The sequence below is a fragment of the Hyla sarda genome, chromosome 5 (assembly GCF_029499605.1).
Source record: "Hyla sarda isolate aHylSar1 chromosome 5, aHylSar1.hap1, whole genome shotgun sequence".
In the NCBI taxonomy this organism is placed as follows: Eukaryota; Metazoa; Chordata; class Amphibia; order Anura; family Hylidae; genus Hyla; species Hyla sarda.
The window spans coordinates 321,471,265-321,498,076 of NC_079193.1; the positions used below are offsets into that span (position 1 = coordinate 321,471,265).

At 42.4% G+C, this 26,812-nt stretch overlaps 1 protein-coding gene across 3 annotated transcripts in view; it reads left to right on the plus strand.

The window, feature by feature from the left end:
• WWP1 (WW domain containing E3 ubiquitin protein ligase 1) overlaps positions 1-25,074 on the plus strand; it is a 133,824-nt gene extending 108,750 nt beyond the window's left edge. For all 3 annotated transcript variants that reach the window (XM_056522277.1, XM_056522279.1, XM_056522278.1), the window contains exons 17-24: positions 546-705; positions 7,645-7,778; positions 9,564-9,704; positions 16,602-16,722; positions 17,793-17,897; positions 18,625-18,721; positions 18,806-18,878; positions 24,048-25,074. In XM_056522277.1, coding sequence (XP_056378252.1) covers positions 546-705; positions 7,645-7,778; positions 9,564-9,704; positions 16,602-16,722; positions 17,793-17,897; positions 18,625-18,721; positions 18,806-18,878; positions 24,048-24,147 — 931 coding nt within the window. In that variant the 3' untranslated portion in view covers positions 24,148-25,074. The remainder of the gene's footprint in view (positions 1-545; positions 706-7,644; positions 7,779-9,563; positions 9,705-16,601; positions 16,723-17,792; positions 17,898-18,624; positions 18,722-18,805; positions 18,879-24,047) is intronic.
• The last annotated feature ends 1,738 nt before the right edge of the window (positions 25,075-26,812 follow it).

A 26,812-nucleotide genomic window follows, 5' to 3' on the forward strand; every position in this document is an offset into this window, starting at 1 on the left:
TTCAGAAGCTAATAACTATTGGAAGGATTAAGATTTTTTAATAGAAGTAATTTACAAATCTGTTTAACTTTCCGGACCCAGTTGATATATATAAAAAAAAGGTTTTGCCTGGAATACCCCTTTAACCCTTCCAGTACTCATCAGCTGCTGTATACTACAGAGAAATTTGTGAATTTTTGACAACAGTGCTCTCTGCTGACACCTCTGTCCATGTCAGGAACTGTCCAGATTAGAAGCAAATCCCCATAGAAAACCTCTCCTGCTCTGGACAGTTCCTGACATGGACAGAGGTGTCAGCAGAGAGCACTGTGGTCAGACTGGAAAGAACGTCACAAATTTCTCTGGAGCATACAACAGTACTGGAAGGATTAAGATTTTTAAATAGAAGAAATTTACAAATCTGTTTAACTTTCTGGCACCAGCTGATTTGAAAACCTTTATTTTCCACCGGAGTACCCCTTTAAGTTGACTTGAAGTGTGCTGACACCTCTGTGGAGATCCTTGCGGCTGCGGTCTGTCCCCCTGACTCTGTACGTTTCTTTCAGAGAGTGGTTCTTCCTCCTCTCCCATGAAGTGCTCAATCCCATGTACTGTTTGTTTGAATACGCCGGTAAAAGCAATTACTGTCTGCAGATCAACCCGGCCTCCACCATCAATCCCGATCACCTGTCATACTTCTGCTTTATCGGACGTTTTATCGCTATGGTAAGTTCTCCTTACGACAACATATTTCGTTGTTCTGTCGGGCTGAGAATTTCTCATCATGCATAGTGGGGACATTGTGAGCGGTAGAACTGTTCCTTCTGCGTAATCCTAAACCTAAGTAATGGATCATAATGTTATACAAGCTTTCTTCTCTCCTCAAAAAATATAAAAAAGTCCACTATACAATGGACACTACTTATAGCAGTGTTCTCCAATCAGTGTGCCTCCAGCTGTTGCAAAACTACAACTCCCAGCATGCCCGGACAGCCAACGGCATGCTGGGAGTTGTAGTTTTGCAACAGCTGGAGACATACTGGTTGAGAAACACTGACCTATAGGTGGCACTTACATTAACCGGCAAGTTTTGCTACATTTTTGCCACTAGAGATGAGCGAACTTACAGTAAATTCGATTCGTCACAAACTTCTCGGCTCGGCAGTTGTGGACTTATTCTGCATAAATTAGTTCAGCTTTCAGGTGCTCCGGTGGGCTGGAAAAGGTGGATACAGTCCTAGGAAAGAGTCTCCTAGGACTGTATCCACCTTTTCCAGCACACGGGAGCACCTGAAAGCTGAACTAATTTATGCAGGAAAAGTTATCAACTGCCGAGCCGAGAAGTTCGTGACGAATCGAATTTACTGTAAGTCCACTCATCTCTAGTGGCAAAATGCAGCAAAACTTGCTGGTTAATGTAAGTGCCACCTATAGGTCAGTGTTTCTCAACCAGTGTGCCTCCAGCTGTTGCAAAACTAAACTCCCAGCATGCCTGGACAGCCACTGCTGCGACCAGATGTTTCATTGCAGTACATGAGCTAGTATGAAATTCCACTGATACAGTGTACTTCACGTTGCTGGCCTATACCACATACCCTGTTGGTGGACATAGTTTTTTTTTTTTTTTTTTTTTTTTTTTTTTTTCTTCTTGCAATATCACAATCTAGATTTCCATAAAGATTTGCAGCGCAGTAATGAATGCTGCACCTATATCCCCCCTGTGTAAATGTGACATTACAGCTGTGTTTGGCATAATAGAAAAATCAGGGTTTCCCAAACAGTGTGCCTCCAGCTGTTGAAAACCTACAACTCCCAGCATGCCCGGACAGCCAAAGGATGTCTGGGCATGCTGGGAGTTTTAGTTTTGCAACAGCTGGAGGCACCCTGGTTGGGAAACACAGATTTTAAATGGGCACTGTCAGATACAAAAACTTTTGATATGTTGTAAAGCATGTATAACCAATATTTTTTGCAATTGCTTTCATTAGAAAATTTTCAGTATTTCATACTGAAAAAAAGCCAATAAAACAACTGCCCCCCCCCCCCCCCAAGCCTACTTGGACACATACTAGTCCTGCTGTGTCCATGCAGCATCACCTATGTCATGGACACACTTCCTTGATTGACAGCTGTCAGTGCAGGGCTCAGAGCTGGAGGAAAAATCCTCCCACTGTCAGCTTGTGTCCCGCTACTGTCAGTGAGGACATGCTGGGAGTTGTAGTTTTGCTAATGCTAGGGGAGATGTGAGCAGACAGCATACTGAAGGAGGGGGCGGAGACCTGCACAATGAGGCCACGCCCCCTCCCTTTGAGAGGAATTCAGACTAGTGAGCTAAATTAAAAGTGTAATAAAAAAATAAATAAAGATGCTAGACACATAAAAAATAGATGTACATGATCAGGATTAGGTACTGAGTGATATATTTAAAAAAAAAAGTTTTTTTGTTGGATCTGACGGGGACGCTTGAAGCATCACAAGCAGAAGCTTGCTGCATACTATATACGTGGAATACCTGTGGCTGCAGCTATTCAGCATGTTATTTTACACTCTAATCACATTAGATCAGATCAGTATTTCAGGGTATATTTTGAGAAGCTGGGAGAACAGCATGCCGACATATACCACAGTGTACCCACGCCAGACCCATTGCTTTCGGCGGACTAAACATGGTGTGAAAGGGACTATGTTCAGTCCATTTTTAAGCATATACTATAAGATATAAAGATATTATAATTCATGTGTGCAGAATGTTGGACTTAAAAACATTATAAAAAGTGGAGATTCACTGTAAGACAACTTTTTGTATTATATAGAAAAAAAGGGGGGGGGGGGAACACTTTCCTCAAATCTGGTCTCTTATAAGCTCATACAGTGGGGATCAAAAGTTTGGGCACCCCAGGTAAAAAATTTTTACTAATGTGCATAAAGAAGCCAAGGAAAGATGGAAAAACCTCCAAAAGGCATCAAATTACAGATTAGACATTCTTATAATATGTCAACAAAAGTTAGATTTTATTTCCATCATTTACACTTTCAAAATAGCAGAAAACAAAAAAAATGGCGTCTGCAAAAGTTTGGGCACCCTGCAGTGTGTTAACTTGTACTGCCCCCTTTGGCAAGTATCACAGCTTGTAAACGCTTTTTGTAGCCAGCCAAGAGTCTTTCAATTCTTGTTTGAGGTATCTTTGCACATTCTTCCTTACAAAAGTCTTCCAGTTCTTTGAAATTTCTGGGCTGTCTGTCACGCACTGCTCTTTTAAGGTCTATCCATAGATTTTCAATTATGCTGAGGTCAGGAGATTGTGAAGGCCATGGCAAAACCTTCAGTTTACGCCTCTTAATGTAGTCCCCCATGGATTTCGAGGTGTGTTTAGGATCATTATCCATTTGTAGAAGCCATCCTCTCTTTAACTTCAGCTTTTTCACAGATGGCATCAAGTTAGCATCCAAAATTTGCTGACATATTATTGAATCAATTTTTCCTTCTACTCGTGAGATTGTTCTCTGTGCCACTGGCTGCAATACAACCCCAAAGCATGATTGATCCACCCCCATGCTTAACAGTTGGACAGAGGTTCTTTTAATCAAATTCTGTTCCCCTTCTTCTCCAAACGTTCCTTTGCTCATTCCGGCCAAAAAGTTCAATTTTGACCTCATCGGTCCACAGAACTTGTTTGCATCAGGCTTGTCTATATGTTCATTTGTAAAGTTCAAACACTGATTTTTGTGGTGAGGACGTAGAAGATGTTTTCTTCTGATGACTCCTCCATGAAGACCATATTTGTACAAGTATCTCTTTATAGTAGAATAGTGTCCCACAACTCCAGTGTCTGTCAGATCTTTCTGGAGGGATTGTGCAGTCAAACGTGGGTTTTGAATTGTTTTTCTCACAATCCTGCGAGCTGTTCTGTCTGATATTTTTCTTGGTTTTCTAGATCTTGCTTTAACTTCCACTGTTCCTGATGACTGCCATTTCTTAATTAAATTCCGAACAGAGGATATTGACATCTAAAAACGTTTTGCTATCTTCTTATAGCCTTCTCCAGCTTTGTGAGCGTCAACTATTTTCAGTTTCAGATTTCTAGACCTGCAAAGTCCAGATAAGGTCGGCACTGCCAATGTCGGTGCTCGTGGACCAAGTATAGATACAGGTAACAAAGGAAAGGTCCCGGCACTCAAAGTTTTATCGAATCTAATCAATTTATTGTAGTTAGCATAGCATACTATACAGACAGTACGCTTAACGGCTCAGTAGCCTTTTTCAACTGTCAGATTTCTAGACAACTGCTTAGAAGAACCCATGGTGCTGATTGTTGGGGCAAGGTCAGATGAGTCTGGATTAAAACCTTTGAGATTGACATCACCTGGTCTTCCCAGGTGATGATTGAGAACAATCCATGACACTGGCAGGTCTAAGCTTTGCAAAGGGGGCAGTACATGCTATAAATTCTGCAGGGTGCCCAAACTTTTGCAGACACCATTTTTTTTGTTTTCTGTTATTTTGAAAGTGTAAATGATGGAAATAAAATCTAACTTTTGTTGACATATTATAAGAATATCTAATCTGTAAATTGATGCATTTTGGAGATTTTTCCATCTTTCCTTGGCTTCTTTATGCACAATAATACAAATTTTTACCTGGGGTGCCCAAACTTTTGATCCCCACTGTATATGGGAGCATATATAGTGGTTATATAGTGTGTCCACAGTTGGATATACAAAATTGTAGGATACAGTATAGGTAAAAAACTATATACATTTATTGATAAACAATGTATATGGCATCTGCCTGCAGGGCCCTTGCAGCAGTGTCAATAGATATGATAAAATATACTAAAATCCAATAAAGTTCATATTATAATATAAACATAATAATATGATATAAAACTTATATGGAAGTCTGTATTATGCAGCCTTTGTGATAAAAATGTGTGCAAAGGGTATGCACATGCTGTATGTAGTACAATATATCTGGGATTATGCAATCTGTATTGCTCAGAGAGGCTTAAAGGGGTACTCCGGTGAAAAACATTTTTTTTTAAATGAACTGGTGCCAGAAAGCTAAACAGATTTGTTAATTACATCTATTAAAAAATCTTAATCTTTTTTTGTGTTGTCCACAGTGCTCTCTGCTGACACCTCTGGCCGTGTCAGGAACTGTCCAGAGCAGCATAGGTTTGCTATGGGAATTTTCTCCTGCTTTGGACAGTTCCTGATATGGTCATCAGATACAAAACAAAAAATAAATACAAAAAATAAAGATTTTCCTCTGTAGCATACAGCTGCTAATAAGAACTGAAAGGATTAAGATTTTTTAATAAAAGTAATTTACAAATCTGTTTAACTTTCTGGCACCAGTTCATTTAAAAAAAAAAAAGTTTTCCACAGGAGTACCCCTTTAAGGTTCTTGCAATAGTTAATATGTATCTGTGAGAATGTACATAAAAACAATGATTACGGGAGCGAACAGCTCACCTGTCCTGCCGTGGTCCCCCGGAGCTCTCACTACTTACCCGCTGCGGCTTCCGAACCGGACGCCTGGTCGCTTCCTGGAGTGGCGAGTCGTCGGCTCCGGTGAGCCAGGGGAGGGAGAGGTCTGCTGGCCGGCATAGTAGTAGGAGGCGTTGTGCACACCAGGAGAGGTCGGCGTGTCTTATATTCTGATTTGTGCAACAGGATGTCGTGGATCACTGTGGCTTGTATGGCTAACTGTAGATTGCTATATACAGATGATGGGATTGCTAGACGCATTTCGAGATTGGCTGGATCTCTTTTTCAATAGCAGTATACCAACTGTGCAAAAAAGAAGGTCTTATATATATACGATTCATGTGACTGATTGGACTGTTTAATTTTTAGTAAAGCCCGTTCTATATTAGAATTGGAATCTTGCAGGGATAATAGTAATCCCTGTAACGGTTTAAAGATAGGACTGGATACATAGAATTGGATATAGGGGCATATATAATGTGTATATATATCCAATCCAATGTATATATATCCAGTCCTATCTTTAAACCGTTACAGGGATTACTATTATCCCTGCATGATTCCAATTCTAATCCAGAACGGGCTTTACTAAAAATTAAACAGTCCAATCAGTCACAAGCAGGATAGATATATATATATATATATATATATATATATATATATATATATATATATATATATGTATGACCTACTTTTTTGCACAGTTGGTATACTGCTATTGAAAAAGAGATCCAGCCAATCTCGAAATGCGTCTAGCAATCCCATCATCTGTATATAGCAATCTACAGTTAGCCATACAAGCCACAGTGATCCACGACATCCTGGTGCGCACGAATCAGAATATAAGACACGCCGACCTCTCCTGGTGTGCACAACCGCCTCCTACTACTACGCCGGCCAGCAGACCTCTCCCTCCCCTGGCTCACCGGAGCTGACGACTCGCCACTCCAGGAAGCGACCAGGCGTCCGGTTCGGAAGCCGCAGCGGGTAAGTAGTGAGAGCTCCGGGGGACCACGGCAGGACAGGTGAACTGTTCGCTCCCGTAATCATCGTTCTGATGTACATTCTCACAGATACATATTAACTATTGCAAGAACCTTAAAGGGGTACTCCGCCCCTAGACATCTTATCCCCTATCCAAAAGATAGGGGATAAGATGTCAGATCGCCGGGGTCCCGCTGTTGGGGACCCCGGGGATTGCTGCTGCAGCACCCCGCTATCATTACTTCGCAGAGCGAGATCGCTCTACACGTAATGACGGGCAATACAGGGTCCGGAGCATCGTTACGTCACGGCTCCGCCCCTCGTGAGGTCACGGCCCACTCCCGTCAATACAAGTCTATGGGAAGGGGGCGTGGCAGTCGTCACGCCCCCTGCCATAGACTTGCATTAAGGGGACGGGCCGTGATGTCATGAGGGGCGGAGCCATGCCGTCACGCTGCTCCGGCCCCTGTATCGCCCATCATTACGCACAGAGCGAACTCGCTCTGTGCAGTAATGATGGCGGGGTGCCGCAGCGGCGATCCCCGGGGTCCCCAGCAGCGGGACCGTGGCGATCTAACATCTTATCCCCTATCCTTTTGGATAGGGGATAAGATGCCAGGGGCGGAGTACCCCTTTAAGCCTCTCTGAACAATCCAGATTGCATCATCCCGGACTCCCTATTTTGGACTACATACAGCATGTGCATACCACATTTTTATCACAAGGGCTGCATAATACTTTTAGATTGCATAATACAGACTTCCATATAAGTTTTATATCATATTATTATGTTTATATTATAATATGAACTTTATTGGACTTTAGTATATTTTATCATATCTATTGACACTGCTGCAAGGGCCCTGCAGGCAGATGCCATATTCATTGTTTATCAATAAATGTATCTTCTTTAACCTATACTGTATCCTACAATTTTGTATACCCAACTGTGGACACACTATATAACCACTATATATATACTCCCATATATGAGCAGACCAGATTTGAGGAAAGTGTACCCCCCTTTTTTCTATACAATTGCTCCCCAGGTCGCACAGGATACGCGACTTTATATACTAGTACTTATCTGGCATTTTTACTTTCCAACTTGCCCCTGTGGTTTGAGCTACCTCTTTTCATATTTTTCCTAACTTTGTGTATTAGTTGAGCAATAACTGTATTTCTCTCCAGGCTTTGTTCCATGGCAAGTTCATCGATACAGGATTCTCTCTTCCATTCTACAAACGGATGTTGAGCAAAAAACTCACCATCAAAGACCTGGAGTCCATTGATCCGGAGTTCTATAACTCCCTCATATGGATCAGGTAAGTAAAATAAAAATGTGCCCACATACTACACCCTCGTCCAAATTATTATGCAAATTATGTTTTTCTTATTTACCTAAATAATTGATGTAAATAAGTCAGCATAATTGTAAATTGCGACCTACAGATTGGTGTCTCTTCACTTATGTTTAAAAGTGTACCATTCATATCACATGAAAAAATGATGCTACTATATATTACTCACTAGGTCATGCAGATGCTTTACATGTCCTTTTTATGTGTGTCTATTTTTATTTGGCTCACAAATCCCTTTGTTCTGCTACTCACTCATTCTGACATCCACAGCTCAGGAAGTGGTTTGTCCGAAGCAAGCACTAAGCCCGCCCTCTGCTGTGCTGGGTCTCTTCATCCAATCACTGGCTGCTATGTAACCCCCCCTCCTCTCTGTTTTCATTCTTCAGTCTGATAGGACAGGAGTGAGCACAGAGGAGTGCTAGTACCACCATCGCCTACTAGACTTTGTCCTTGTCTGTGCTTCAGCTGGGACAAAGATGCTGCTGCAGCTGGACAGGATTATGTTCTGGATGGTATGGAGACCCCTAGTGGTGTTTTCTATAAGCCATGATTTCTATAAAAAAAATTTTTATAAAGCATATTAGAAGGGGTAATGTTTTGTCAAGATGTAAAACATATTAAAAAGTTTTTGATAGTGATAATTTTTAGAATCTTTTATGGGCCTGATGTTGACTTCTAGAGTAGCTATCTATAGTTGGCACTAGACAGTTCTCATCTTTCAGGATGAGAGTTAATTTACATACTTTTACCCAGGAAGCTTTGCATTAAGGGTGCGTTCGCACTACTGAATCTCCACCCAGAGATATTCCAGGCTAAGATACTGTTAGCTGGAGGCGCCACTGAAGTCCTTCAACGATAGAACCGCACGGACATGTGCCATGACCGTTTACTGCAAAGCAATCCATGCGAAATTCCACTGAAAGAATGAACATGTTCATTCTTTTAGCAGAGTCAGGAATTTGGACTTCCATGACGGAAAATTCTACACAGTGCACGGTGCAGCAGGATCCCATTAAAGACAATGGGAGGCTGCTGCATCAGATTTAACAAGCAGAATTTCCTCACTCTGAAATTACGTAGTGTGAATAGGCCCTGAGAATCCATACACCAACAGAAAAACTGGTCCCTTCAAAGAATTAAAGGGGTATTCCAGGATTCATTTCACTATGCTACATGGCTGTAAAGTTAGTGTAGTTCATAATATAATGTCTGTACCTGTGAGTGACGGTGGTCTCTCAATTCTTATGTGATTTTCGCCCCTAATATTTTTAACGGCATACAAAATTACTCATGTCTCCGGATTTCCCAGGTTGCAGTGCGTCGAGACATGAAATCACTAGTCAGGTGATCAGAGGGAGCCTGTCCTGCTTCAATGGGTGGAGCGACAGCTGGGTGGGAGAGAGATCCTTTTGCAAAACCTGTAGGCACCCTGGTTAGAAAACACTCGTCTTTTGAGTGGAATGCAACTCGTGTTTCAATGGGTGGGGTGGCTGATGTGTGGGAGGGAGGAATCTAACTTCACACTTACAAGCATGGAACGTGTAGTTTAAGAGTCTGAACTCCAACAGGAAGTACCCAGTTCACAAAAAGATAGCCTGGCAGATATGTGGATAACCCCTTTAACAAGAGAAGGAAAACCCTACAGAGACAGAATGTTCTCCGATTGTGAATCTATAATAACTTCTGCAGATTTCCATAGTATTCCTATTCCCTCTGCTAATGTTCCCCTTCTCTGCTGCTTATTTCCAGAGACAATAACATTGAAGAATGTAACTTGGAGATGTACTTTTCTGTGGATATGGAGATACTGGGAAAAGTCACATCCCATGACCTCAAACCTGGGGGATCCAATATCCTCGTTACCGAGGAGAACAAGGAAGAATACATCGGGTAAGTGAGTTTTATTGACAGTCTATGTCAACAATACTAGGCTGATGATCCACTATGTGCTGCTATAAAGAAGCTGGGGCTAAAAATGCAATTAAAACATTTCTTGCCTACAGTATTGGGATTTACTGATTTACTACATCACTGCCGAACCACTAATGGCAAAGTGCATGTAAATACAAGATACTCTTCTGCCAGCTAGAGTGTCTGCTAATGTCTAAGGCAGTGTTAAGCATCCAGAGTGACTCCAGCTGTTGCCAAACAACAACTCTCAGCATGCTGGGAGTTGTAGTTTTGCAACAGCTGGAGGCACGCTGGTAGGGAAACACTGGTCAACTGGGATTTGTATCTGAACTCCATGGGTTGTTCATGCCGGATCTATTACAGGAAGTATCTCTTTGTGTAGACGCCCTTAATATGGCTGCCATAAAGAGATATTTGAAACAATTTTCCTTAGAGGGAAAGTATTGCCTAGATTTTTTTTTTTTACTACTTAGAGCCAGTTACTGAAACATCTTTTTATGTTTATTTTCTAATTGTAATTTTATTGTTCATTATTATGAGGGCTGCCATCTTGCCTGAGCGGTTTTTAACAGCAAGTAACCCCTAGAGCGGTGGTTCTAAACCTTTTTGGTAACTGTACCCCCAAAGGCTGAAAGTATGTCTGCGGGTACCCGAGTACCCGTGGACAAAAGGCGTGTGCTTACCTTTATACTAATGCAATACTTAATCCCCTTGTGCTATTATTCCCCCCTCCCTCTGATCCCCTTTTGCCATTATTCCCCCACCCCATCTTAATCCCCTTGTGCCATTATTATCCGATATGGCAAGAGGGAATCGGAGAGGGGGGGGGGGGAATAATAGCACAAGGGGATTAAGATGGAGGGGGAATAATCCCCTTGTGCTGTTATTCCCCCTCCATCTTAAAGGGGTACTCCGTTGCTAGACATCTTATCCCTCATCCAAAGGATAGGGGATAAGATGCCTGATCGCGGGGGTCACGCCGCTGGGGACCCCCGTGATCTTGCACGCAGCACTCCGTTAGAATCAGTCCCTGAAGTACGTTTGCTCCGGGTCTGATTACTGGCGATCACAGGGGCCAGAGCATTGTGACCTCACGGCCCCGCCCCCGTGTGACGTCACGCTCCGCCCCCTGAATGCAACCCTATGGGAGGGGGCATGACAGCTGTCCCTTTTGGATAGGGGATAAATAAGATGTCTTAGCGCCGGAGTACCCCTTTAATCCCCCTGTGCCATTTCCCCCTCCTCCCTCTGATCCCCTTTTGCCATTATTTCTCCCCCCCCCCCCAATCCCCCATGGCTAATAAATATATTTACAACACACAAAATCCCTCCCTCCGTCCCATACACATATTTTTCACTCTTTTTTTTTATTTTTTATTTTTTTTTTACTTTACCCGCCCTCCTGCGGTCCCTTGAGGCCTGTCCTTGCTTGCAGCGTGTCCTGTCCGGCGGGGCCGCACTGCATGTGACATCCTCCTACCACTGTGCAGCACCTCCGCTCAACATCAGGGGAGGTCACACGTCTCCCCGGCAACCACGCAGCTCCCTTACAGTAGCCGTGCTACTGTACAGAATGCTGCCACGGCCATTCTCTGCTATGCACTGACAAATACTGGCCAATGCATGGCCAGTATTTGTCAGAGCATTGCGTACCCCTGAACAACCGGTTGAGAACCCCCGCCCTAGAGGACCTAGTACATAAATATACCAGGTACTTAGCGCACCATGATGTGCGTTTACATCAAACATGAAGCAAGCGCAGGAGCTGCCATCACGCTGATACCCGCCGTCAATCCATTAGATGCGGGCATTGTCAGACTCCTCAGACCACCCGCAGCGTGACTGCGGGGGTCTGATGAGTGAAGATGTCATCCATTGCTCTCTTCACCTGCTCCAAGGCTGCTCTGGAAAATCTACCCGACAGGCTATACAAGTAGATTGACGATTGTCAATCAATCAAGTGCCTGTGCATAGCACTGAACAGTAACAGCAATGAAAAAATTGCTATAAATAGTCCCCTATGGAGAAAAAAAAATTAAAAATATGCGCACACACACACACACACATATATATACATACAGTCATTGCCGTAAATGTTGGCACCCCTGGAATTTTTCTAGAAAATGAAGTTATTCTCACAGAAAAGGATTGCAGTGACACATGTTTTGCTGTACACATGTTTATTCCCTTTGTGTGTATTGGAACTAAACCAAAAGACATAATGTCACACCAAACTCCAAAAATGGGCTGCACAAAATTATTGGCACCCTTTCAAAATTGTGGAAAAATAAGATTGTTTCAAGCATGTGATGCTCCTTTAAACTCACCTGGGGCAACTAACAGATGTGGGCAATATAAAAATCACACCTGAAAGCAGATAAAAAGGAGAGAAGTTCACTTAGTCTTTGCATTGTGTGTCTGTGTGTGCCACACTAAGCATGGACAACAGAAAGAGAACTGTCTGAGGACTTGAGAACCAAAATTGTGGGAAAATATCAACAATCTCTAGGTTACAAGTCCATCTCCAGAGATCTAGATTTGCCTTTGTTCACAGTGCGCAACATTATCAGGAAGTTTGCAACCCATGGCACTGTAGCTAATCTCCCTGGGCTTGGACGGAAGAGAAAAATTTATGAAAGGTGTCAATGCAGGATAGTCCGGATGGTGGATAAGCAGCCCCAAACAAGTTCCAAAGATATTCAAGCTGCCTGCAGGCTCAGGGAGCATCAGTGTCAGCGTGAATTATCCGTCGACATTTAAATGAAATGAAACTCTATGGCAGGAGACCCAGGAGGACCCCACTGCTGACACCGAGACATAAAAGAGCAAGACTACATTTTGCCAAAATGAAATTGAGTAAGCCAAAATCCTTCTGGGAAAACGTCTTGTGGACAGATGAGACCAAGATAGAGCTTTTAGGTAAAACACATGATTCTACTGTTTACCGAAAACGGAATGAGGCCTACAAAGAAAAGAACACAGTACCTACAGTGAAATATGGTGGAGGTTCAATGATGTTTTGGGGTTGTTTAGCTGCCTCTGGCACTGGGTGCCTTGAATGTGTGCAAGGCATCATGAAATCTGAGGATTACCAATGGATTTTGGGTCGCACTGTACAGCCCAGTGTCAGAAAGCTGAGTTTGCGTCCAAGATCTTGGGTCTTCCAGTAGGACGATAACCCCAAACATACGTCAAAAAGAACCCAGAAATGGATGGCAACAAAGCGCTGGAGAGTTCTGAAGTGGCCAGGAATGAGTCCAGATCTAAATCCCATTGAACACCTGTGGAGAGATCTTAAAATTTCTGTTAGGAAAAGGCGCCTTCCAATAAGAGAGACCTGGAGCAGTTTGCAAAGGAAGAGTGGCCCAACATTCCGGATGAGAGGTGTAAGAAGCTTATTGATGGTTATAGGAAGCGACTGATTTCACTTATTTTTTCCAAAGGATGTGCAACCAAATATTAAGTTACGGGTGCCAATAATTTTATCCAGCCCATTTTTGGAGTTTGGTGTGACATTATGTCCAATTTGCTTTTTTTTCTCACTTTTTTGGTTTAGTCCCAATACACACAAAAGGAATAAACATGTGTATAGCAAAACATGTGTTACTTCAATCCTTTTCTGTGAGAAATACTTCATTTTCTAGAAAAATTTCAGGGGTGTCAACATTTACGGTCGTGACACCGTGTGTGTGTGTGTGTGTGTGTGTGTGTGTGTGTGTGTGTATATATATATATATATATATATATATATATATATATATATATGTGTGTATGTATGTATAGAGAAAGAGAGAGAGAGAGAGAGATCTCAAAAGGAAGTGATTCAGCAGCACACCAAGGAACTCCAAATAACAGTGGTTTTAATTTCCCATGTTTGGATACAACGTTTCGGCAGTATCTCACTGCCTTTCTCAAGTGAGATACTGCCGAAACGTATCCAAACATGGGAAATTAAAACCACTGTTTTTTTAAGTTCCTTGGTGTACTGCTGAATCACTTCCTTTGGATATAGCTATACAGTCTGCAACCTTGACTATTCACTATCAGCCTGCACCGGCTTACTGCATTCTGCTTGGATGTGCTGCCTTCACTAGGTGTACAGTGGGACAAAAAAGTATTTAGTCAGCCACCAATTGTGCAAATTCTCCCACTTTAAAAGGTGAGAGAGGACTGTAATTTTCATCATAGGTACACTTCAACTATGAGAGACAGAATGGGGGGAAAGAATACAGGAAATCATGTTATACATGAAATATGTATGATTTCTAATGAATTAATTGGTATTTTCCTTGGTAAAATAAGTATTTGGTCACCTACAAACAAGCAAAATTTCTGGCTCTCACAGACCTTTAACCTCTTCTTTAAGAGTCTCCTCTGTCCTCCACTCGTTACCTGTATTAATGGCTCCTGTTTGAACTTGTTATCAGTCCACGACCTCAAACAGTCACACTTCAAACTCCACTATGGCCAAGACCAAAGAGCTGTCAAAGGACACCAGAAACAAAATTGTAGATCTGCACCAGGCTGGGAAGACAGAATCTGCAATAGGCAAGCAGCTTGGTGTGAAGAAATCAACTGTGGGAACAATTATTAGAAAATGGAAGACACAAGACCAATCATAATCTCCCTCGATCTGGGGCTCCACGCAAGATCACACCCCGTGGTGTCAAAATGACCACAAGAACGGTGAGCAAAATTCCCAGAACCACACAGGGGGACCTATTGAATGACATGCAGAGAGCTGGGACCAAAGTAACAAAGGCTACCATCAGTTACACACTACGCCACCAGGGACTCAAATCATGCAGTGCCAGACGTGTCCCCCTGCTTAAGCCAGTACAGGTCCGGGCCCGTCTGAAGTTTGCTAGAGAGCATTTGGATGATCCAGAAGAGGACTGGGAGAATGTCATATGGCCAGATGAAACCAAAGTAGAACTTTTTGGTAAAAACTCAACTCCTTGTGTTTGGAGGAGAAAGAATGCTGAGTTGCATCCAAAGAACACCATACCTACTGTGAAGCATGGGAGTGGAAACATCATGCTTTGGGGCTGTTTATCAGCAAAGGGACCAGGACGACTGATCAGTGTAAAGGAAAGAATGAATGGGGCCATGTATCGTGAGATTTTGAGTGAAAACCTCCTTCCATCAGCAAGGGCATTGAAGATAACACGTGGCTGGGTCTCTCAGCATGACAATGATCCCAAACACACCGCCCAGCAACAAAGGAGTGGCTTCATAAGAAGCATTTCAAGATCCTAGAGTGGCCTAGCCAGTCTCCATATCTCAACCCCATAGAAAACCTTTGGGGGGAGTTGAAAGTCCGTGTTGCCCAGCGACAGCCCCAAAACATCACTGCTTTAGAGGAGATCTGCATGGAGGAATGGGCCAAAATACCAGCAACAGTGTGTGAAAACTTTATGAAGACTTACAGAAAATGTTTGACCTCTGTCATTACCAACAAAGGGTATATAACAAAGTATTGTGATGAACTTTTGTTATTGACCAAATACTTTTTGTCCACCATAATTTGCAAATAAATTTTTTTTAAATCAATGTGATTTTATGGATGTTTTTTCTCATTATGTCTCTTAGTTGAGGTATACCTATGATGAAAATTACAGGACACTAATCTTTTTAAGTGGGAGAACTTACACAGTTGGTGACTGAATACTTTTTTGCCCCTCCCCCAATGAAAATAAATTTGCCCCTTTTTTTTCCAGTTAAAAAATAAACAAATACATGTCGTATGACCACATGCGGAAATGTCCCTGAAATATTCAAATTCACCGATGTGGTCTAAAATGGCAGATAATCCTCAACCCCAAGTGCAGTTGTGCACTGTAAGCTGGGGTAGAGGTCCTGCATTTATGGACCACAATATAGGTTTACTACTGTGGTACTTGTGACCGTTTGCAGGCTTCCTCCATTGTATGCATATTTTCATGCTGGGGATCGCCCATAGCAACGGACCACAAGTGCAGGAGCTCCACCCCAATATAGGTGCACAACTGCACTTGGGGTTGAGTATCTCTTGCCATTGCAGACCACGCAATTGTAAGTTGTTTCATGCCTGAAATATTCAACTACAATGTTAATAATCCCATACGTTGAATGGTGTAAAAATAACAAAAATACTAAAGTCCAAATTGCAGATTTTTGGTCACATCACATCCAGAAAAAAATGGAATAAAAAAATGACATATACATAAGTGATACCACTAACAACTACAGATCACAGTGCAAAAATTGAGCCCTTATCCAGCCAAGTATGCAGAAAAATAAGAAAGTTATAGGGGTCAGAATAGGGCAATTTTAAAGGGGCACTTCACCCCCAGACATATTATCCCCTATCCAAAGCATAGGGGATAACATGTCTGATCGCAGGGGGTCCGGCCACTGGGACCCCCGCGATTCCCGGGCCGGTGCTACGGCGTTCATAAACACAGAAGCCTGGGGCCCCCTCCACTCATGTCTATAATAAACTAGAATAAAGATTTCATGTCAGTTTTACCGTAAAGTCCACTGCCTGAAAACATCCTACACCACATAGGGAGTGGAGTATACTTGTTAAGTTTTGTGCCCAAATTCTTAATGTAGATGAGAAATGCCACCAATTTATCTGCACACACTAAGCCACGCAAGGATACAAAAATGTGCAGAGACCATAATAAATGCTTCCCTGTGTATCCTGGAAAACTAAAAATTTGGCATAGACTGTTTAAAAAAAATAAAAATAAAAATCACCTTCCAGGGATAAAGGCCCAAAAATGTCAGTATACACTTCAGACAGGCGCTCTGCATATCCAGGTATTTCCTCTAATATTTGACTTGATGACTCTGGATCCTGTTCTGAAGCTCTTTATTCTTCCCTTCTAGTCTTATGGCTGAATGGAGATTTTCGCGAGGCGTCGAAGAACAAACCAAAGCATTTCTCGATGGCTTTAATGCCGTTGTCCCGCTACAGTGGCTGCAGTATTTTGATGAAAAAGAGTTAGAGGTTCGGCTTCTACAAATGTACATATATACAGATCTATTTGTGTTATTGCTGTAGGACACATACACCTCCCACCCCCACATTTGCACCTACTGTTATGAGGGTATAAATATTTAGTGTTTTGGGGTTTTGATTTTAGTGTTGTGCATGTGTGGTAGATTTACAGTTTCTGGAGCAGTCTGCCAGTCTCTGCATTCTTATGCTTTACTAATCTGTCAGATTCCGTTCATGCCAAATCAAAGGCTATTGGCACCTTTAAAATCCTTTTTTTTTCCTCTTGCCTTTTACTTATTATAGTGGGGGGGGGGGGGAGACTTTTTTTTTCCCCATAGGTCTTTATTAAAAAATGTTTGCTATATAGTTTCTCTTCTACAATCGCCTTGTATAAATTTATAGGGCAGGCTGCTGTCTCTCAGTGAATTTAGTCTGGTGGGTCTGTCTCCAGCTCTTATCTCTCCTTTCCAGAACAAACCTCTAAGCTTATGTATGACAAAAAATAAAGTTGATCTATTAGAAGATGGCACCAGAATTTGTGCCAAAATTTCAGAAAACTATACCAACTCTCAATTTTACTTGGAAACCCCGAAAAGGGGGCGTTTTCCTGACCTTTTTGAAAAATTCCAACATATTTACTAATGTTTCCACAGAAAATGTGGTGGATTTGAGCTGAGGAAAACTCGACAACTCACATAGGGAACAAACATAGGGAAACATTAGTAAAAACTGTGGAAAAATACTTGAAGGGAATTAAAACCCACAAAGAAAACTCCACCCCACTCTTAGTAAATAAGAGCCAATATGTGCATGCAAGGATGCTGAAGAAGAGAAACTGAGCATCATGTTTTAATAAAGACTGATATGAAAAATTTGGACGTTTTTTCTTAGCATCATATTAAATACAATGTAGGAATAATAAAATGCGCTCAATTCTTTGAGGGCATGGTATTATACTTTTTAGCAGTTAAAGAAACAATTCCCTAAAGTTACAGTTCTGCTACAGTGTTATTCTTTGATAACGAATGTACTTGTGCAGTTTCCAGCTATGAAATGTAAGTCCTGTGTATATTTCTTAGGTAATGCTGTGTGGTATGCAAGAAGTGGATCTATCAGACTGGCAGCGGAACACAGTCTACCGCCATTACACCAGAAACAGCAAGCAGATCATCTGGTTTTGGCAGGTAAGTTCCCCCCTGAACGTGTAAGGTAGTTTCCTCCAAGAAGACGTGTAGGCTTTGTAAGCTAGTGATTGGTTTCCTTTCCTGCTGATGTAGCAGCCATGTGTAGAAGTAGAAAAAGAGAAGGCCCAGGAAAGGCGCCTTGTGCCTTACCCAAAAAAACACAATTATTTCCCCACAAATAGTGGGGGCAGATGTAGAATCTATAGATTAGCCACTCACCTGGAGCTTATATTAAATACTCATATAACCTCAAGTAGCGGTACAATGAAAAGGGATCCTGTGCAGGGCCGCAGGTCTCAGGATAAAACCAGATGGAGATCCTGTAGTCAAACCGGGTATAGCAAGGAGAAGATGACCTTCATATAGGTGCCCTGCTATCCAAAGGAAGGCCACGACCAAGTCATGGAAGTGAATTAAAGCTTCTAATTTATTGAACAGCAGCAATGACGCGTTTCAAGGTGTACAAACCCCTTCTTCAGATTGGCAAATTTATTGGCAAATCTGAAGGGGTTTGTACACCCTGAAAGGAGTCATTGCTACTGCTGTTCAATAAACTTGAAGCTTTAATTCACTTCCATGACTTGGTCATGACATTCCTTTGGATAGCAGGGCACCTATATGAAGGTCACCTTCTCCTTGCTATACCCAGTATGTAGCAGCCATGTCCTGCCCAGGCGAGTTCTTCCTCCTTTTATCGGATAATAAATAGTTTCTTTCTATCCTGCAGTTTGTGAAGGAGATGGACAATGAGGTCCGCCTGCGGTTGCTGCAGTTTGTCACTGGCACCTGTAGGTTACCTCTAGGAGGATTCGCGGAGTTGATGGGTAAGTGTTAGATCAGCAGCTGAAAGCCCAGTAAACTACTTTGGATTCGCTCATAAAGGAAACAATACAATTGTATCACTGCAGGAAGCAACGGTCCTCAGAAGTTCTGCATTGAAAAAGTCGGGAAGGAAACATGGCTGCCAAGAAGTCATACATGGTAAGTTATATCTTATTCAGAATTTTGGAATACACCCAGAATGCTGCTTCTTTATACTGTGTGCAGCTAACCCTCCTATTATTTCATGTTTTGGCATTTTTTTTTTTATTTTTTTTTATTATACATACATTTTTTAAAAACTCTATTACTGCCCAGGGCTCTGTATTCTTTACAATTAAGAGGATTTTCCCATAAGTAAAACTGTAGCTGTGGATGTTTGGGAGAGGAGGGTCGTATAGCTGGATTTCAGCATGCCTGATCTTAAAGGGGTACTCCGGCGCTAAGACATCTTATCCCCTATCCAAAGGATAGGAATAAGATGCCTGATCGCAGGAGTCCCGCCGCTGGGGACCCCCGTGATCTTGCACGCCGCACCCCGTTTAAAATCAGTCCCCGGAGCGTGCAAGCTTTAGTGTGCAAGTGTATTGGGTTGTCAGAAGTGAACGGCCAGCTTAAAGGGGTACTCCAATGGAAAACATTTTCTTTTCAAATCAACTGGTGCCAGAAAGTTAAACAGATGTGTAAATTACTTCTATTAAAAAATACCAGTCCTTCCAGTACTTATCAGCTGCCGTATACTACAGAGGAAGTTGTGTAATTCTTTCTCGTCTGACCACAGTGCTCTCTGCTGCCACCTCTGTCCATGTCAGGAACTGTCCAGAGTAGGATCAAATCCCCATAGAAAAACTATTCTGCTCTGGACAGTTCCTGACATGGACAGAGGTGTCAGCAGAGAGCACTGTGGTCAGACAGAAAAGAGCTACACAACTTAAATGGGCACTGCCATCAATTTTTTTTATATTTTTATTTTTTTATATGTTGTAGTACATATGTACTACAACATATCTCTAATATATTTTCATAATTTTTTTATTTTATTAATATATTGTAATTTATGTTTGAAAACCAGCCACTAGGGGTCTCCCTCCTAGTGGCCAGCTGCAGGCTGGCGTGACGTCACTGGGAGTTGTATTGGTGAAACAGCTGGAGGCACCCTGTATAGGTGAACGAAGGGTGGAAGTGTCGGCCCCAGCAGGCATCAGTGACGTTGCGCCTTCTGGGGAAGTCTACCTGGTAGTGAGCACACTACCAGGCAGACAAAAAAGGCATTTTTAATATAGTAAAAAAAAATGTAAAGGCAGGGAGGGGGTTAGGGATAGATGGGCAATAGGCAGGGACAGATAAAAAAAAAAAAAAGGATGGTGGGAGCTACTCTTTAAGCAGCTAAGTACTGGAAGGATAAAGATTTTTTAATAGAAGTAATTTACAAATCTGTTTAACTTTCTGGCACCAGTTGATTTAAAAAAAAAAAAAAATTCCAGTGGAGTACCTTCTTTAACCTCTTCAGGACATAGGGCGTATGGATACGCCCTGCATCCCGAGTCCTTAAGGACCGAGGGCGCATCCATACGCCCGTGGGAATTCCGGCCCCCACCGCTAGCCGGTTGGGGACCGGAGCCGGATGCCTGCTGAAATCGTTCAGCAGGCATCCCGGCATATCGCCCAGGGGGGTCATTATGTCCCCCCATGTCGGCGATCGCCGCAGATCGCTGGACAATTCAGTCCAGCGATCTGCGGCGATTCCGGGTCAATCGGGTCTCCAGTGACCCGGAATTACTGGCTGTTCGGGGCCGTCTCTGATGGCCCCGAACAGCCAGAGCCTGCAGGGGTGAGGTGGCACTGGTGCCACCTCACGATCGCCCTGATTCGTCGGCCGGATTACCGGCCGACCAATCAGGGTGCCTGCTGCGGGTGTCACTCCCGCACCCGCTCCGCCCCTCTTCTGGAGGACGTAAGCGGGTGCGGGACGTGCACCCCGGGTGCTGGGGACCCCGATCCCCGGCGCCCCTGTTGGGATCGGGGCCCCAGGAGCAGCTGCGGCGGTGGAGACGACGAGGGACTGACCTGTGCGTCTGGATCGTTGGAGGTGAGTGACAGCCTCCTGCTGTTGCTTAGCAACAGCTCCCAGCATGCAAAAAGGGCATGCTGGGAGCTGTAGTTATGCAACAGCAGGAGGCAGACCACCACAACTCCCAGCATTCCCTTATGGGCATGCTGGGACTTATGGTTTTGCAACAGCTGGAGGCACATTCTTTCTATGGAAAAGTGTACCTTCAGCTGTTGTATAACTACAACTCCCAGCTTGCACAAACAGCTAAAGTGCATGCTGGGAGTTGTAGTGGTGCATCTGCTGGTTGCATAACTACAACTCCCAGCATGCCCGTTGGCTGTCGGTGACTGCTGAGAGTTGTAGTTTTGCAACAGCTGAAGGCACACTGGTTGTGAAACTCAGAGTTTTTTTTTACCTAACTCAGTGTTTCACGACCGGTGTGCCTCCAGCTGTTGCAAACTACAACTCTCAGCAGTCACCGTACACCATGCACCGTACATGCTGGGAGTTGTAGTTTTGCAACAGCTGGAGGCACACTGGTTGTGAAACACTGAGTTAGGTCACAAACTCAGTGATACATAACCAGTGTGCCTACAGCTGTTGCAAAACTGCAACTCTCAGCAGTCACCGACAGCCAACGGGCATGCTGGGAGTTGTAGTTATGCAACAGCTGGATGTCCCCCCCCACCCAATGTGAACGTACAGGGTACACTCACATGGGCGGAGGATTACAGTAGGTATCTGGCTGCAAGTTTGAGCTGCCGCAAACTTTCTGCTGCAGCTTAAATTGCCAGCGAGAAACTACTGTGAACCCCCCGCCCGTGCGACTGTACCCTAAAAACACTACACTACACTACCACAAAAAATAAAATAAAAAGTAAAAAACACTACATATACACATACCCCTACACAGCCCCCCTCCCCTCCCCAATAAAAATGAAAAACGTCTGGTACGCCACTGTTTCCAGAACGGAGCCTCCAGCTGTTGCAAAACAACTCCCAGTATTGTCGGACAGCCGTTGACTGTCCAGGCATGCTGGGAGTTTTGCAACAGCTGGAGGCACCCTGTTTGGGAATCACTGGCGTAGAATACCCCTATGTCCACCCCTATGCAATCCCTAATTTAGGCCTCAAATGCGCATGGCGCTCTCACTTTGGAGCCCTGTCGTATTTCAAGGCAACAGTTTAGGGTCACATATGGGGTATCGCCGTACTCGGGAGAAATTGTGTTACAAATTTTGGGGGGTATTTTCTGCTTTTACCCTTTTTAAAAATGTAAAATTTTTGGGAAAACAAGCATTTTAGGTAAAAAAAAATTTTTTTTTTACATATGCAAAAGTCGTGAAACACCTGTGGGGTATAAAGGTTCATTTAACCCCTTGTTACGTTCCCCGAGGGGTCTAGTTTCCAAAATGGTATGCCATGTGGGTTTTTTTTTGCTGTCCTGGCACCATAGGGGCTTCCTAAATGCGGCCTGCCCCCAGAGAAAAATTTGCGTTCAAAAAGCCAAATGTGACAACCTTCTCTTCCGAGACCTGTAGTGCGCCAGCAGAGCACTTTTCACCCCCATATGGGGTGTTTTCTGAATCGGGAGAAATTGGGCTTCAAATTTTTAGGGGTATTTTCTGCTATTACCCTTTTTAAAAATAAAAATTTTTTGGGAAAACAAGCATTTTAGGTAAAAAATTTTTTTTTTTTTTCACATATGCAAAAGTCGTGAAACACCTGTGGGGTATTAAGGTTCACTTTATCCCATGTTACATTCCCCGAGGGGTCTAGTTTCCAAAATGGTATGCCATGTGTTTTTTTTTTGCTGTTCTGGCACCATAAGGGCTTCCTAAAGGTAACATGCCCCCCAAAAACCATTTCAGAAAAACGTACTCTCCAAAATCCCCTTGTCGCTCCTTCCCTTCTGAGCCCTCTACTGCGCCCGCCGAACACTTTACATAGACATATGAGGTATGTGCTTACTCGAGAGAAATTGGGCTACAAATACAAGTAAAAATTTTGTCCTTTTACCCCTTGTAAAAATTCAAAAATTGGGTCTGCAAGAACATGTGAGTGTAAAAAATGAAGATTGTGAATTTTCTCCTTCACTTTGCTTCTATTCCTGTGAAACACCTAAAGGGTTAAAACGCTGACTGAATGTCATTTTGAATACTTTGGGGGGTGTAGTTTTTATAATGGGGTCATTTATGGGGTATTTCTAATATGAAGACCCTTCAAATCCACTTCAAACCTGAACTGGTCCCTGAAAAATACTGAGTTTGGAAATTTTGTGAAAAATCGGAAAATTGCTGCTGACCGTTGAAGCCCTCTGGTGTCTTCCAAAAGTAAAAACACGTCAATTTTATGATGCAAACATAAAGTAGACATATTGTATATGTGAACCAAAAAAAAATGTATTAGTAATATCCATTTTCCTTACAAGCAGAGAGCTTCAAAGTTAGAAAAATGCAAAATTTTCAAATTTTTCATCAAATTTACGGATTTTTCACCAAGAAATGATGCAAGTATCGACAAAAATTTACCACTATGTTAAAGTAGAATATGTCACGAAAAAACAATCTCGGAATCAGAATGATAAGTAAAAGCATTCCAGAGTTATTAATGTTTAAAGTGACAGTGGTCAGATGTGCAAAAAACGCTCCGGTCCTTAAGGCCAAAATGGGCTCCGTCCTGAAGGGGTTAAAGGGGTTATCCATGAAAAAAAACTTATATATATATATATATATATATATATATATATATATATCAACTGGCTCCAGGAAGTTAAACAGATTTGTAAATTACTTCTATTAAAAAAAATCTTAATCCTTCCTGTACTTATGAGCTTCTGAAGTTAAGGTTGTTCTTTTCTGTCTAAGTGCTCTCTGATGACACGTGTCTCGGGAACCGCCCAGTTTAGAAGTGGTTTGCTATGGGGATTTGCTTCTAAACTGGACTGTTCCCGAGACACGTGTCATCAGAGAGCACAGAAAAGAACAACCTTAATTTCAGAAGCTCATAAGTACAGGAAGGATTAAGATTTTTTTTAATAGAAGTAATTTACAAATCTGTTTAACTTTCTGGAGCCAGTTGAGAGATATATATATATATATATATATATATATATATATATATACATATATACATATATACATATATATATATATATACACACACATATACACACACACACATATATACATATATATAGTTTTTTCCTGGATAACCCCTTTAACATTTCTTCTTCTAGATCCTGACTTTTTGTTTTCTCTCTCTTCCACCCCCTGCAGCTTCAATCGCCTGGATCTACCACCATATAAAAGCTACGAACAGTTGAAAGAGAAGCTGCTTTTTGCCATTGAAGAAACAGAAGGGTTTGGCCAGGAATGAGCAGCAGCTGCATTAGGTGGTTATGGACATCTATTTTCTGCCCAGCCAAGTAACATTGCACACTCTTAAATGTACATAAGCTGTGTAGTCTGTACAGTGAACTTTCTGATACTAATGAGTAGAGATTTCTGTTCTTCCACATAGATATGCAAACACTTTAGCCTTTTTCTATTTTTATTTATTTTTTTTCCTCCAAAATGACTGAATAGAAAAAAAAAAAATAATAATAATAATAACTTTTAATTTTAAATGCCGACTGAAAACTTTATTTTAAGATTTATATATCTATGTGTACGTACCGAGAACTCTAGTTTTATAGAGTTGGAGGTCTATAAGACATCACAGCCATTTGATGAGGCCTGGACTTGCTTTAATTCCGTACAATAGTGGCTGTTCACATGACATCTTATCAACAGATGTCTATTGCATGGCTGCCAACAAAAGCTGTTGAAAGCTAATGCCAAAAAAATAAAATAAAAAAGTTACAAAAAAATTAATAAATTTCTTGAGTAAAACATACAAGAAAAAAAAAAAAAAAAAACCTGCTGCTGGCTTTATAAGATGGCAGAATACGCACAGTTCTGTCCTTCATTTATTTCAGTGTGATAGCCGATATTTTTATTTTTTGTTGAATGGAGCAAACGTAGCCAAGGCCGAGAGTGGAGCCGCGCAGAATTAGTTTTATCCGGATTCTTAACCCTATAGTACAAGGGGCTCACAGCTGCATTGCTCCGCAGTGGGTTGTGATTCGCCGCCCTTTACGTGGAAAGTGTTAGCAGGAGAACAAGTGGCGCGCATTGCCACGGGAAAGATTTTTAGGTACAGGACAGAAAGGAAAAAAATAAAAGAAAATTATACGTCTTGGATGAATATCAGAAGTACAATGCAAACCTTTAAAAAGAAGTCAAATAAATTTTTTTAACCTCATTTATTGTCGTTGTTTTCTTTAGTGATGAATTAAAAACAATAAATGGTTTATAGGTAAAAGCTGGCAAGGTGTATTGAGACAGTCGTGTCATAATGCAGTGCTTCCCAACCAGGGTGCCTCCAGCTGTTGCAAAACTACAACTCCCAGCATGCCCGGTATATGGCAGTGTTTCCCAACCAGGGTGCCTCCAGCTGTTGCAAAACTACAACTCCCAGCATGCCCGGTATATGGCATTGCTTCCCAACCAGGGTGCCTCCAGCTGCTGCAAAACTACAACTCCCAGCATGCCCGGTATATGGCAGTGTTTCCCAACCAGGGTGCCTCCAGCTGTTGCAAAACTACAACTCCCTGCATGCCCGGTATATGGCAGTGTTTCCCAACCAGGGTGCCTCCAGCTGTTGCAAAACTACAACTCCCAGCATGCCCGGTATATGGCAGTGTTTCCCAACCAGGGTGCCTCCAGCTGTTGCAAAACTACAACTCCCTGCATGCCCGGTATATGGCAGTGTTTCCCAACCAGGGTGCCTCCAGCTGTTGCAAAACTACAACTCCCTGCATGCCCGGTATATGGCAGTGTTTCCCAACCAGGGTGCCTCCAGCTGTTGCAAAACTACAACTCTCAGCATGCCCGGACAGCCTTTGGCTGTCTGGGCCTGGGAGTTGTAGTTTTGCAACAGCTGGAGGCACCCTGTTTGGGGAACAGTGTCATAATATATAGCAGTAATTTTATTCTATGGAAAACTTTATCATTTCTATACTATAGAGATGAGCGAACTTACAGTAAATTCGATTCGTCACGAACTTCTCGGCTCGGCAGTTGATGACTTATCCTGCGTAAATTAGTTCAGCCTTCAGGTGCTCCATGGGGCTGGAAAAGGTGGATACAGTCCTAGGAAAGAGTCTCCTAGGACTGTATCCACCTTTTCCAGCCCACTGGAGCACCGGAAAGCTGAACTAATTTATGCAGGAAAAGCCATCAACTGCCGAGCCGAGAAGTTCATGTTGAATCGAATTTACTGTAAGTTCGCTCATCTCTACTATTTATTTTCTGTGTTAGGCTGTGTTCACATCATGATTTGTCCATACGCAGAACGTATGTTTTTTTTTTTTTTTTATTCTTAAAAATAAAGAATCGGACCATTAAATGTATCAATTCATTTAAGGGGTACTCCGGTGGAAAACTATTTATTTATTTTATTTTTTTTTAAATCAACTGGTGCCAGAAAGTTAAACAGATTTGTAAATGACTTCTATTAAAAAAAATCTTTACCCTTCCAGTACTTTTTAGTAGCTGTATGCTACAGAGGAAATTCTTTTATTTTTGAATTTCATTTTTGTCTTGTCCACAGGGCTCTCTGCTGACACCTGATGCCCTTATCAGGAACTGTCCAGAGCAGGAGAAAATCCCCATTGCAAACCTATGCAGCTCTGGACAGTTGTGTCAGCAGAGATCACAGTGGACAAGACAAAAAAGAAATTAAAAAAGAAAAAATTTTCCTCTGTAGCATACAGCCGCTTAAAAGTACTGGAAGGGTAAAGACTTTTGCAAATCTGTTTAACTTTCTGGCACCAGTTGATTTATATGTACAGTGCCTTGCAAGTACCGTATTTATCGGGGTATACCACGCACCGGCCTATAACACGCACCCTCATTTTAGGCTGGGTCCACACTACGTTTTGTCCCATACGGGAGCGCATACGGCAGGGGCGAGCTAAAACCTCGCGCTCCCGTATGCC